The 13,725-nt window shown below is 39.5% G+C and overlaps 2 protein-coding genes across 3 annotated transcripts; one reads left to right on the plus strand and one right to left on the minus strand.

The window, feature by feature from the left end:
• The first annotated feature begins 1,920 nt into the window (after nt 1-1,920).
• prozb (protein Z, vitamin K-dependent plasma glycoprotein b) lies at nt 1,921-10,983 on the plus strand. Of its 2 annotated transcripts, XM_085152818.1 has the most exons (8): nt 1,921-2,055; nt 3,590-3,753; nt 4,140-4,164; nt 4,427-4,603; nt 4,724-4,846; nt 4,931-5,001; nt 5,079-5,211; nt 6,874-10,983. In XM_085152818.1, the coding sequence occupies exons 1-8, from the start codon at nt 1,974-1,976 to the stop codon at nt 7,713-7,715; spliced, it is 1,617 nt and encodes a 538-aa protein (XP_085008944.1). In that variant the 5' UTR covers nt 1,921-1,973; the 3' UTR covers nt 7,716-10,983. The 2 variants fall into 2 exon arrangements, with proteins under 2 accessions (XP_085008944.1, XP_085008945.1); XM_085152819.1 differs by lacking the exon at nt 4,427-4,603.
• Nucleotides 7,893-12,501, minus strand: pcid2 (PCI domain containing 2). Its single transcript, XM_085152843.1, has 15 exons — nt 12,377-12,501; nt 11,227-11,293; nt 11,055-11,144; nt 10,854-10,927; nt 10,703-10,768; nt 10,564-10,605; nt 10,427-10,481; nt 9,890-9,993; nt 9,697-9,772; nt 9,460-9,601; nt 9,256-9,356; nt 9,018-9,091; nt 8,815-8,940; nt 8,394-8,517; nt 7,893-8,300 (listed from the first exon to the last, which is right to left on the minus strand). Exons 2-15 carry the CDS (start codon nt 11,260-11,262, stop codon nt 8,211-8,213), a joined length of 1,200 nt encoding a protein of 399 aa, XP_085008969.1. The 5' UTR covers nt 11,263-11,293; nt 12,377-12,501; the 3' UTR covers nt 7,893-8,210.
• Nucleotides 12,502-13,725: the final 1,224 nt, after the last annotated feature.

Below are 13,725 nucleotides of genomic sequence, written 5' to 3' on the forward strand. Positions count from 1 at the left end.
AACATCGTGTCTCAGAGTAATGCTGAAAAACTAGCCAATCATCTTGATCCATGCTCAATCATCCAGGTAAGTAAATCTCCAAAAGTTGATTCTGTTGATCTGGACGTAGTGTTTTCAGTGGGAGAAAGGTTTTGTCACTCATCCAAGTGACTTCTTCAGTCTCAGCTGACTGCAGCTTTCCCCAATCATATAAACAGTACATTTGCATAATGACTGAAAGCAGCCCAGTGAGGGAACAATGGGCTCGGAGGTCAGTCCCTTCATCATAATTGACCATTGAACAACAACCACTGACCAAAACCCACTGATCAATGGCCACGAATACCATTCACATAAAGTTGAGGAATGGATGCAATCACAGCATTGATTGAGTGTAAGATGGCGAAAGAAAAGGGAAAGACTATCTCTGAATCGAGGAGGGGGCCTAAGGGTACATCTTTCGCCATCTTACAATGCTGTGATTGCAGCCATTCCCCAACTTTCTGTGAATGGTACTCATGGCCCATTGTTCCTTCAGTGGGCTGGTTTCAGTCATTATGCAAATGTACTGTTTAAAAGGTTGGGGAAACCTGCAGTCAGCTCACTTGGATGAGTGATGAAATGTTTCTCCCACTGGAAACGCTACGTCCAGATGAACAGGCCCCATCTTATCTTAATTACCTCATAGCACCTATCACTCCATTAAAGCACCTTGATAGCAGACTGCATGCTTACTTGTGGTCCCTAGGTCATGTAAAATTATAAAAGGAGGCAGAGCCTTCAGTTTTTAGGCCCCTCTTCCGTGGAACAGCTTCCAGTTTGGATTCAGGAGACAGACACTATCTCTATTTTAAAGATTAGGCTTAAAACTTTCCTATTTGACAAAGGTTATGGTTGGATCGGGTGACCCTGAGTCAGCTGGGGGCTTCCTATGATGCACTATTTTTTTTTCACTCATCATTTTCACTCATTTTGCATAATTCTATACTTTGCATTTAATCATTAGTTATTCTTAAACTCTGGCTTTCTTCCTTAGTGTTTCTTTTTGTTCTGTCTCTCTCCCCTCATGCCCAACTGGTTAAGCAGATGTTTTCCTCCTGTTAAAAAAAGAGTTTTTCCTTTCCACTGTTGCCAAGTGTTTGCTTAAAGGAGGCTTTTGAAATGTTGGATTTTCTCTGTGTTATTGTAGGGTCTGGTCTTTACCTTACTAGCGCATTGAGATAACTGTTGGGATTTTGCACTATAAAGATAAACAGAATTGAACTGAATATGATACATGTTTTTACGTTTCAAGTAATCACTACTCTAACAAAACAAGCATTACTAGATGGTAAGTAACAAATTGCTTAAACTTAACTGTTATGTCCTAAAAAGAAATTTAAAGATCTCTCCAGTGACTCTGCTGGAGGAAAATGAAGTTGCAAATGTCATAAAAAGCTAGTTTATTTTCGATAACATTGGTGCTTTTGCTGAGGAAAACGGTCATTTTCTTGCATCAAAATTTTAAGTTGTAAACCCTGATAAATCTACTACCAGATGTACCAGATATACTAGATGATAAACATTTGTGATGAAATCTATCCTCGTTTACCTCAGACAAACAGACCTGCAGACCGTTCAGAGGTCGGACCTTTAGTTTGTTTTGTGTGGTTTGAACAGAAAGGCCAGAGTCCACCTCAAGAACAGAGTGTTTAGTGAAACTTGTGCTGTCTTTTAACTCTTTAGAGAATCATGTGAATAAAAAAAAACAAATAGTTTTATAATGACTGGATATTTATCTGTACATAAAAAAGCACACCAGTAAAATGACCTGGGACCAGACTGACATCTTAGTTTATTTCAGGACAGATATAAATGAACTCCGTTTAACAGACTGTTAAAAACATGATACAATTTCTGTGAGGTTTGTACTGCTGTTGTGAGTCACTAGTGTGTATATATGTGTGTGCAGACATGTGTGTGTGTGTGTGTGTGTCAGTAGTGCAGTCAGTGTCATGGCGGTCAGCATCATGTCAGCGTCTCTCCTCCTGTTCTGCCTTCTTCAATGTTTCCTTCAGGTCTCCAGTCAAGGAAAAGGTAAGAGAGTGACCTTTGACCTGTTGCTGTGTTATTGTTGTTCCTTAGTTGATTGACAAAAACATTCAAGTGGTATAAAAATACTCCAAGTTGGCACAGAATTTAACAACATTTCTACTGTCAGTACAGTCATGACACAATTAGCTCTAATCGTGTCACAATGACTGCTTGCTACATTATTATTATAACTTTGGCTACTTAATGGTTAAAAATATAGAATATAAGTACTACCTTAAATAATATAAAATAATCCATTAATATTGTGACTCTTACAATTATAACAAGAACATTTATTCTTCAGCACAGTCTGAACTCTCTTCGGCAGCTTTCTCGTCCTTCCTTTAAGTAGTCTTCAGGAATAGTTCTCCAGTTTTCTCAAAGGACATTAAAAGCTCTACTTTGGATGTTTCTGCCTTTTGCTCTGTTGTCTGTCAACATGGTCCCACACTGGTTCAATAATGTTGAGGTCCGGGCTCTGGGGAGGCCAAACCCTGACTGATTCTGGTACACTATTTATATTCAGATGCATGAAGTTTTTCCCATTTCTTACGGACATGACCTGACAATTTTCTTATTTTTTGTTCTCCCCTGAAACTCTATTAGTTATTAGCTGAAGTCTACATGTAATAGCCTTTGGAAATCACATTTTCATCAACTTTTATGCTCATCAAACTGTTTTACCCTCAGCTAAAGAAGCTGAGACTGTCTGGGCTCTGTGTGCGGCAGGATGGGATGAGGACCTAAAAGCAGGACTCGTGGAAACAAAATGGCAAACACAAAAACCTCAGCTTTATTGCTGGCATGAAACAGAAGCCAAACCATGAAAGCCATAACTGAAACACACAGACAAATCTGAGGGTACAGCACGACAGAGAGCAAAGGAAAACACAGGACCTATATACACAGAGGAGTAATCACAAAACAGGAAACAGGAGGGAGACACAGCTGGGAGAAATTAGGCCTAACGAGACAGGGGGAAGCACAACTAGACTCACTGCACATAAGACGTGGACCTTTAAAGTAAAACAGGAAACAAGAAACAAATCATCAAGATGCAAACTTGACACTGAACAACACCTATAATAATAATCAAAACAGCACAACTAAAGAATAAGAACATAACTCATAATACAGAAGGATACCAACACATAAGAAACTGAAAATGCTTGGTCAAAATGACAGTTTCTTTTGACACTGTAAAGATACAGTGGCTTCTTGGCCAGTAGATGCAAAACTGGTTCATCGCCTGAGTTAAGTGGCTTTTTATTCAAAGAAATTTTTTTTATTGACCTTCAGAAAGCCAGGAAAACAACAGCTAAGGGCCAATTGAAGACTTTTCCAAGACTCAATACTGTAGAGAACATTGAGCAAAGTAACTATGACATCCATAATCATCACATAGTTTCTAAATTATTTATTTGTTTTCCTGTTAATGTTACTGTTTTTTGTTTCAGCAAAAGACACCTTATTATTTATGACATGGTATCCTAACATATCGGAGCCTCCAGCCTTTTCAGTGCTCTTGTGTTTTCAGTGTTTCATTCAGCTTCTGAGGCTCACGCCGTGTTCCTGCGCCCTAAACGGGCCAACTCGTTCATTTTAGAGGAGATCCTACAGGGCAACTTGGAGCGGGAGTGCTACGAGGAGCAGTGCAACTTTGAAGAGGCTCGCGAGTACTTTGAAGACACCCGGAGGACGGTTAGTTAAATTAAAAGAGGGAGCTTTTGCGCTCATTTCTACACCTGTTTTTTTTACTTTTAGATTCCAGTAAACACAGACTAAAACAATGTGTTTTAGGTTCTTATTCTTTAGGGTTCTGGCTCATTAAAAGACCACCTAATCATTTTTGATTTGCATTTTTTTTTATGTCTGTGTTACATTTGATGTTCTCTGTTTCTTTTTAAATGCTCCTTGGGATGCACCCAGAGCTGCAGTCTTAATCCTGAGCCTGTTTATGTCATATTTGAAAATTTGAGCATGTTTAATGATCGTCTTTAAACATACATAGAAAAAGGAGAAAAAACAAAACAAAAAGAGCATTGCTTAATTCCTCTCGGATTCTAACGTTTTTTGTTTGTGTGTAGATCACTTTCTGGGCTGTTTACTCAGGTGAGTATCTACTTTCAGCTAAACTACATTTGATTAATTAATGAAATAAAATAAATTAAAAAAAACATTTAATTTCCAACTAGAAACTGCAGTTTGATAATTAAAATGTGTTTAGAATGTATTTTAATAATATTTTTGTTGATTTACTGTCATCAAATGTATTATTTTAAATGTAAATATTTGATTTAATAGTTTCACAGCAAAAATGTAAACATTTATTAGTTTACTAAACACTAGCAGTTTCTGTTTTTGGTCTTTGGAGGTGGAAACCACTGCTTGCAGAGTCCCTGTCTGAATGGAGGGACCTGCACTCACAATGTGCGGGGGTTTACCTGCTCCTGCAGTGCCCCTTTCTACGGTCCAGTCTGTGAATTGAAAGTACAGGATGAGGCATTACAGACAATAAGGTCGTCCACAGCACAGCAAACCAAAACAGCAGGTCTGACCACACCTCCATAAAAGGACGGGAGATCAAAACTCATGGTGCACTAATGGGAATTAAGAAATATCAGACCATCACGTATAAAAGATGATTCTTTGTTTTCCATATCTGTCTTAGAGTGTCCGACTGAGAGTCCGACTGCTTGTCATCAGCTATGCACAGTGACCTACGAGTCCTTCCGATGCTCCTGCATGTCTGGATTCAAGCTGCACAGCGACGGACGGAGCTGTCTGCCAGAAGGTTGGATGCTCCGAAAACACTAGACTTTATGAGACCAGTTCAAACTGGTGAGATGAAGTTTTATTGTTGTCTTTGTCTCCACAGTCGAGTTTCCCTGTGGAAGACTTCCTGAGGAAACTCTTTCCACGTGTCACCATGGTAACTGTCCCTGGCAGGTAAGATCTTCTGGTACAGTGGTGTCAGTCTAAATAAAACCAGAATAATAAATAAATTGTCTGTTTTCTGCCACCAGGTGTCTCTGCTGAACAGCACACTGCAGAAGTTGTGCAGTGGTGTGGTGCTGGGTCAGCGGTCCATCCTTACCTCTGCCCGCTGCCTCTATCAGGACTCAGAACCAAAACCCTCCAACCTCTATGTGCTTGCTGGTAGGAAAATGCCATCACAATTATTGTTATCACACCATGATAACACTATAATAACTACTACTAAATTAAAATATAGAAAAGGTGATGTATAGACATCAATTTCTCATCCATTCAGAATAAAAATCTAAAAAAGTCACGTTATTCCATTTTAAATTTTACTGTTTTTAAATTTGCTTCTGTTACTCAGAGTTTGCAAAAGAACAGACATCCTGTACTTAAGTAGAAGTACAAACACTAGTGTTGAAAAATACTCATGTAAAAGTACAAGTACTGATTCAACTTCTTTAATCAAGTAAAAGTGAAAAAGGGGCGACTCTGAAATGTACTCTAAGAAAAAAAGTAAAAGCAGTTCTTTGGAGGACGTTCTTTTGTGCAAAGCTAACTGAATCATGTGCTTTAATAAAGTATTAATAAAATATTGTCAGTAGGGCCAGAAAGACTTTGTTTTAGTCTAAATTTTTATTCTAATAAATTTATTCAGCCTGAATTGCTTAAGTACAACATCAGCAGAGGAAAATGTAAAAATACATATTTCTATTTTCTGTTGCATATATTGCAGAGGGTGACTTTAAAAGGAAAGTATGGTCAGGGGTTAAACTCAGATTAACCAGGTGGGGAAACCTAAAATCAGTTGTAATTGGCTCAGTGTGGGGAAAAGAATCGCACTTTAACTCCTGACACATCAGTTGGATGTTAAAATTGTAGGGAGTGAAAGTAAAAAAATTGTCAGAAAAACGTATCTGAAGTATTTGTACTGTATATATATTTCAGGCTGCAAACAGGATGTGCTCACAGACAATTTGCCCAATTTTTAAACAAAAAAAACAAACAAACACATGGATTAAATTCTATCAAATGTTCAAATCACTGAAGACAATATTAAACCCAAACCAAAAAGTGGAAGAACTAGCCCTTACACACATTAAACCCTGAATAAGCAATTGACATATTGACAAATTAATGCAGTGTATGGACAGGTTTTACATCTGTGTTTCACTCTAGAAACTATATTTCAGATCAGATGAAGACAAATTGATTCAAAAGGTTTTAAAAGCCAAAGCTGTCCATCAGAAATCGATGGTTGACTACCAGCTATCCCAGCTACCATAGGGCAAAAGGCAGGGTACACTCTGGACAGGTCGCCAGTCTGTCGCAGGGCTAACACAGTAGCCACACAAGCATTCACACCTTTGGGCAATTTTGAATAATCAGTTAACCTAACCCCACTAGCTGCATGTCTTTGGTCTGTGGGAGGAACCCGGAGTACCTGGAGAGACCCCACACAAACTCCACACAGAAAGGCCCAGCCAGTTGAACTCAGGACTTTTTTGCTGGGATGCAAAAGTGCTAACCATCATACCACCTGCATTCATTCATATAAAAATCTTTGGCTGTGGCTGTACTTTGAGAGGTTTATCTGTTATTAATTCATTTTTTGAGCTGCAGAGCGCTGTGTGCACACTGCTGAGTAAAAGGCACTGGTGTGCTCTACACTTTTCATTTACATCATGCAGTTCTTTCTCTATCCATTAAAATTAAGTTATTGCAAAATTATTATTTTCTTGATAAGTGAGCAAAGTTACAAATTCAGCAGGAGACCAAATATTTATTTCCCACAGTGTGGATCAATTCATTTCTTAACTAATTTCCTTTGTCTCCCAGAGAAACAGAGGACGCTCTTCACTGTCAAAGCGATGTACCTTCACAACGGTTATCATAAAGATCACCATGAAAATGACCTCGTCCTCCTCGAGCTAGCTGACTCCATGACCTTTAGCCCCAGCCTCATCCACCTCTGTTTGCCCACCAAAGACTTCAGCGAGAATGTCCTGATGCATTCTGGGAGGACTGGGATTACAGAGAGTTGGGAATTCAGCAAGAACCAGAAACTGGTCTATATGACACTGGACGATTGTCGCCGTGAGCTGAACATCCCACATCCACTAAGCAACAAAATGTTCTGCATGAGGAAGCAAAATGAACCATTAAAGTACCAAAATGAAACACAAGAGAGCCCAGGAGCTCAGAGACACCCTAATGTACACCTTGAGATTCCAAAGAGAGGCCACAAGCATCAAAACAGACCTTTAGGGAACCAGATTGGAGTCCAGGGAAGGCTTCATGGACGCACGGTCAATAGGCTCCAGAATCAAACCCAAAACAAAAACACTAACCTCGAGCTGCTGAATAAAACAGCAAGCTACAACCACACTTCAAAAGCTCTGAATTTTGAGTCCTCGCATGGGGTCAGCAGGTCAAATTCGGAAACCAGCAACAGGCCATGTGGCGGGCTGATGCCAGGGTCGTCTGTAGCCACTGTAGAGCAAGGCACAGTGTTCCTGACCGGGCTGCTAATCTCATCACCCTCTGAGTGTGAGGTCAGCGGCGGTGGTTTGGTGTTCAGCAAACTGTCTCGTTACCTGAGCTGGATCCGAATGAGGCTGGAGGTGATCGAGAAGTTAGCCACGACTCCCCAAGTGAGACAATATCCAGAAGCTCGCTAACAGATCGCCACCATCTGAAACTGATTCACCTGTTCTTGTTCACTTGTAATGTTTTTTGTTTTCTTCTTATTAACAGCTGCCCTCCCTAAAGACTGAAAACTTTGAACATAAATCAGTTTTGCTATGAGTCTCTTGTCCTACATTCAGTTTCTTTTTTCCAAATGGTCACAACAAAAACACAAAATTGAAACTTTCTGCTGCTGAACTTCACAAACATTAAGTCATGAATAATATTTGTATTTGAAATGTGTAAATTAAAATGCTTTTGAAAAAACAAATTCCAGTCTCTTAATCTCGCGGTGATAAAAGTTCAGTTCTGCTCAAAATAAAACCTTTGACACCCACAATTCATAGCAACAAATGTAATAACCAGATACAAGCTCTACAAACCAACATCTGTTTTATTTGACATGTCTTTAAAGTACAAAATAAAGGAAATATGAATTGAGTGAAAAACGTTTCCAGGAAAGCAGCCCTGTAGAATTGTCTCATAGACTATGAGACAGACGACAGAGGAGGGAAGGGATTCTGTTTGCTGACCACGAGCTTCTGGTGCTGGTGGGAGATGTAGCCTTTGATGTGACCCTGGAAGACGACAGGAAACACAGAAGAAGAGCTCAGCATTTATTTGCCAGTTCACCTGAATCTAAGTGGCTTTTTATGTTCCAGTTTCCTCACCATGTAAATGAGGTTGGCCAGGATACATTGCACCTCGTCGATGTCGACATCCTCCACCTTCATCATCCTCAGAGCCACCAGGAAGGCATCCAGAGGCAGCTGGTGAGTCCTCAGCAGCAGATACCTGCAGACAGAAAGCAGTCAGGGTATGGTTCATGTTTTCGGAGATTACAGAGAAAATTATTTGCTATTAGTCATTTTTTTGATTAAGATTACAGAATAAAACTATAAAATCTGAATAATATCCACAAACAAGGCAAAACACCTAAACAAGGCACTAAATTTGAGGTCCAAATGCTCTCAAAAATGAAGGGACCAATCTTCATAAACAAAAAAACATTAAAAAAAGTAATATGTAAAAAGAATTTGATTACATTTCAGTTTGTGTGTGTGCTGGTAAAACAGCTACTGAACCACTCACACTTTCTTGAAGAGGTTCCTGTAGGTGATGATCTTCAGCTTCTCCAGGATGAGGAAGATCCCGCAGCGGATGAAGAAGGTCTCGTGTTTGGACAAAGCCTCATTCAGCAACAGTAAGTTCCCTTCACTGACACAAACATTTACCTGTGAGCCCACATGACGTGATGTCACTTCCTGTGATAATGCCCCTGCCCCTCTCCTTACCTCACAGCTTTGGTAACATCAGAAAACTGCATGAGGTCATACTTCCTAAGGAGTTGATGAGTTGGCATGTGACCCTGAAACACCAGCAACAACCAGTTACCCTGTGAACCATTACACTGCTCCCATGATGCAACAGTCCTGACAGTCCTGAGTGTAAACTGGTCTGGACTTTCTAATCAGGATCTAAACTGGTGTAAACCCATTTTACCAAATCTAAAAAGGTGCTAAAGTTTCTTACCAGCAACATCTTGACAGGCAGCAGGTAAATGAGGATCATCCTCTTGTTCTTCTGGCTGGATCGATGACAGTGATCAAAGGCGTATGACAAGAACTCCTCGGCTACAGAAACAAAAAAGATTTTAACTGTAGTCCAAACCTGAATCGTTTAACAATTTCAAATAATGTTTAAGTCGACACTGCGCCATATCTGTAGCAGTGTTACCCAGTTTGAAGTCACTGTCGAACATGGCTTTGCGGCCCACGTAGTATTTATAGGTGACCTTCTGAGCTGGACTGTAGTCATTCTTCAGGTTGGAACTATCAATGGCTCTAATCAGAGGCTTGCACAGGTGCAGCTTATTGATCTGCAACACATAAACCTGCAGCTATAACCAATCACCAAATCTCCATCGATGATTCATAAACTGGGTGTTTCAGTCACTAATTATTGAGTTTAGACCTTGAAATAAATCTTGAAGAGCTGGTTGCTCAGAAACATCATCCCCCACTTCTTTGAGTCCTCAATACCTGCACGACTACCAACATTGAAAATGTCAATATTAACAAGGACGTCCATTAAACATGAAATATAATAGTGCATAAAATGGGAAATCTAATAAACGCATACACAGAGGACGTGTATATTTACTGACTTGTCACTGGCACAAACTCTGAAGCAGCTCATCAGCTGCTCTGCTGCTTTCTCCAACATCTCGCTAGGCTGACCTTTACCCTTCTTCTGTAGCTGCTGCTCTGCCTGGACACAATAAAATTAAAACCCACTTTCAATAACTTTCAATCCCACCTGAAGGTTTTCACCTGTAATTTCCTGGTCCTGTCTCTATACAAATTTCTTTACGTCAGCTGTTTTATTTGCATTTTTAGAGGAAAGTGGTTACATTTTTTAGTTTTCTTACTATAAATATAAACACAATACTGAGTACTCCTCATTTCTTTATATATTTTGCTAGGAAAATGGGAAACCAGTGCAAGCATACATGGAAATATAGCATATAAGGCAATCACAGGGTTGTTACAAATCTAACAAGGTTGAAAGTCAATATTTGCAAAATCTAAAGAAATGAGTTGAGGCTCAAGACTTTTGTGCAGGACTGTAAATAAACACACATATATGGATGAATTTGACTGCTGAACAGATAAAAGAAAAGCCAGGTTGAAATGTTAGTTACGTTGTTGGCGAATATCCGGAGGTCCAGAGTGACAGCAAACATCACGGGCAGAGCCCTGAAACAGAAGGCAGTGATGGTGCGTTCAAAGGCAGCACGTTAGAATCAGCTTCAGTCTGCTACTTTGAAACTGAACTCACCAGTTCTCCTCTTTGTGGGACTGAAAGGCCTTCAAGAAGGACGTGAGGAGTCAAGGAGCTGATCAGACTGATTAGTGATTATTTACTGAAGGTCAGATTGTGTGATTAAGAGACCAAAAAGTCACTTTATGAAGGATATTGAACAACGAGCGTCTGGAACTTGTAGGCTTCAACAAAGTCATGGTTGGCTACAGCGTAGGTACACCTGAAACACACACACAGCCATTTTCTTTCACCTTTATGTCCTCACAACACCGCTAAAGCATCACCGTCTGATCCGTCGGTCCCACCTGAGGTGAGCTGCGACCATCTCATCGTACGGCGGCTCCAGAACCTGCTGACACTTATCCTCTGGACTCGCCAGCTGTAACACATGCGCACACACGCGCGCACGCGCACACACACACACACACACACACACACACACACACACAGAGGTGAGGCTATGTTCTAGCAACATTCAGAGTTTATGCGAGGCAGCAGTGGCTGACCTGGAGACGGGGGTTGGCAACATGCGGGTGTTTGAAGGACAGCAGCTCAGCACAGAAGGAGCCCTCGCGGTTGTCGATGGCCTCGTAAACCTTCAGGAGGAAAATGAGACAGATTCCAACCAAATTACATAAAAAATGTACATTTCAGACACAGTTAAAGGTCAAAGGTTACCTGCTGCAGGTACTGGTTGATGGTGATGTGAGCCATGAAGGCCTGCTGACCCAGCAGCTGTCTGGACCTGAAGAGAAAAAACAGTTTAACTTCACTTCAGTTTTCACTGTTACTCATGTATTCATGTTATGAAACAAACACACGTGATGATCTCAAAGCTTGCTTGAAGGGTGAACCTCAACTTCAGCACAGTAAGAATCACCACAGCAGATCATCGTCCTTTGTCGCACCAGCCCTCTGCATCCTCCTTCACTACATCCAAGACTCTCCTCTGAGGTCTTCCTCTTCTTCATATTCAACAATCTTTCCTAATATATTCCCATCATGATTGACCTCTGGCGCTCCTGGTATCCTTTCCACTTATTCACTTGCACACACATTGTATCTAACTTCCTTCTCTCAGATCTCTCCCTTTACCTGGACTAATCTGTTATGAGAATCTCATTCCTTATTATCTTTATGATGTTTGCTGATCAAGATTTTTACTCCTAGTGCCTGGGACCAGCACTAGTGACTTGAATTACTTTGTTTGCATTCATTTAAATCAGGAATAATTCAGTTTTATTTTTTTCTGTGGAATCGTTTGATAAATAAACGCAAGCATTATTTTTTTTATATTTTTATAAATAATTGTTTGATTTATTTATTTTATAACACGTGTTTTACGTTCAGGTGGGTCTAAATCAGTTTAAATATAGAGCACATAAGAATATTCCATTAAATTTTCAATTCAATTCAATTTTATTTATATAGCGCCAAATCACAACAACACTCGCCTTGATTTGTGACCATTATATGGTCACTATTTTCTTTTACTTCATATTAGCTTATGATAACTCCTCTTTACAACCTGCATCCACAAACACTCTTAAATTTAATATCAGAGGATGATTTTTAGATTTAAAAAAGAAAAATGAAGACAGAAACAGAAAGTCTACGATCTTATTTTATTAAGATCTTAATAAATTAAATAAAAGCGGATTTCTCGCCGGGTTTCTCTGTGAAACTGACTCCAACCAGGCAGCAGCTCTCTTTTCGCTTTAATTCCTTCGTTTCCGGTTAAAATCCTACGTTTAATCGCAGTTTCCGGTTGATAACAGAGAACAAGTAACAACACAAACATACAAACGAACAACAGACAACTACCTACCTTCAAAACAAAAATTTAATCTGAAAATAAGTCCCAAATCCACTATTTGCGTCCATTCAACTGATGCACACCACAACAACGTCCGGGTCTTTGGAGGGGGTCATACTTCCGCTACATTTCCACAATAAGACGCTATAATTCAAAGTAAAAGCATTACACTATACCAGCTATCACGACGAATGGTCAAAAACAACGAAATATATGTTTTTACATATATTTTATCTAAATATATGTTTTTACATATATTTTGACATGCATTTACAAACATTTTGACATGAACCTTCTTCTTCATGAAGTTGATAAAATAAATGTTTAAAAGGGGGCTCGAGAACCAACACCTGGTCTATAGATCAATAAATCATCGGGTCTTAGTGACGACTTTCTCGTTTTCTACTTTTAAAAAACTGACATAAAATGACACTCTCTCTTAAGTCTTTATTGACACACAGCTGAATCACAACCTCTCTCTTTCTGCAGCAGAAAAAAAACAAAAAGCAACAACGAGAGCAGAACAATTATTTGGTGTTTTTGCTGACTGCATGTTTTAATTTAATTAATTTAATCTTGAAATTATCTTTTGTTTCTGCTTAGCAGCAACAGATCCGGAGGAACAACAATGAGAAAGCAACATCATCAACAACAAAGACATGAATCTTTTACCTCTGACTCCAGAGGGCACCATAACACCACAGAGTTTGCAAGACTTAACATTGATTTGATTTCTTTTAACACTTTGATTCAGCAAATGATATAATGTTGATTTACATGTGACTTGATGAGCAAGTGGCAGCCAGCCAAGTCCCTGCTAGACACCTTTAATATCTGCAAGAAAAGGAAGCCAAATTTACTGTCAGGTAAAAGGGAATAATTTTAATTTCATTCTCTATATTATATACTGCAACTCTTCAAAAGTCCTAAATAATGCTCTGGCTCTTTAAGGCCCTCCTCCATATGAAAGCTCACTTCTGTTTGATTTCCCAAAATCTGGAAGAGAGCTGAGGGGCAACACCTAGAGCCTGTGAGCTGTGATGTTGGAAACAGAAGATTCAGAGCAGTGTACATAATTTAACATTATTACTTTAAACTCTGGACAGGTTTAAATGAACATCTGAGATTGTAACATCAAATATATGACGATATCCATCCATCCATCCATCCATCCATTTGCTTCCGCTTATCCTTTTCAGAGATATATCATAGCAAATTATGAATCTATTATGTTTCTAAATGTAGCTTTTCAAGGCCCTCCTCTCTAAAAATCTGACTGGCCAACATCTCAAAGCCAGCACTGAAAGCCTATAAGCCATGATGCTGGAGACAGAGGATTCAGAGCAGTGTGATGTCTCAAA

The sequence above is a fragment of the Neolamprologus multifasciatus genome, chromosome 23 (genome assembly GCF_963576455.1).
Source record: "Neolamprologus multifasciatus chromosome 23, fNeoMul1.2, whole genome shotgun sequence".
NCBI lineage: Eukaryota > Metazoa > Chordata > Actinopteri > Cichliformes > Cichlidae > Neolamprologus > Neolamprologus multifasciatus.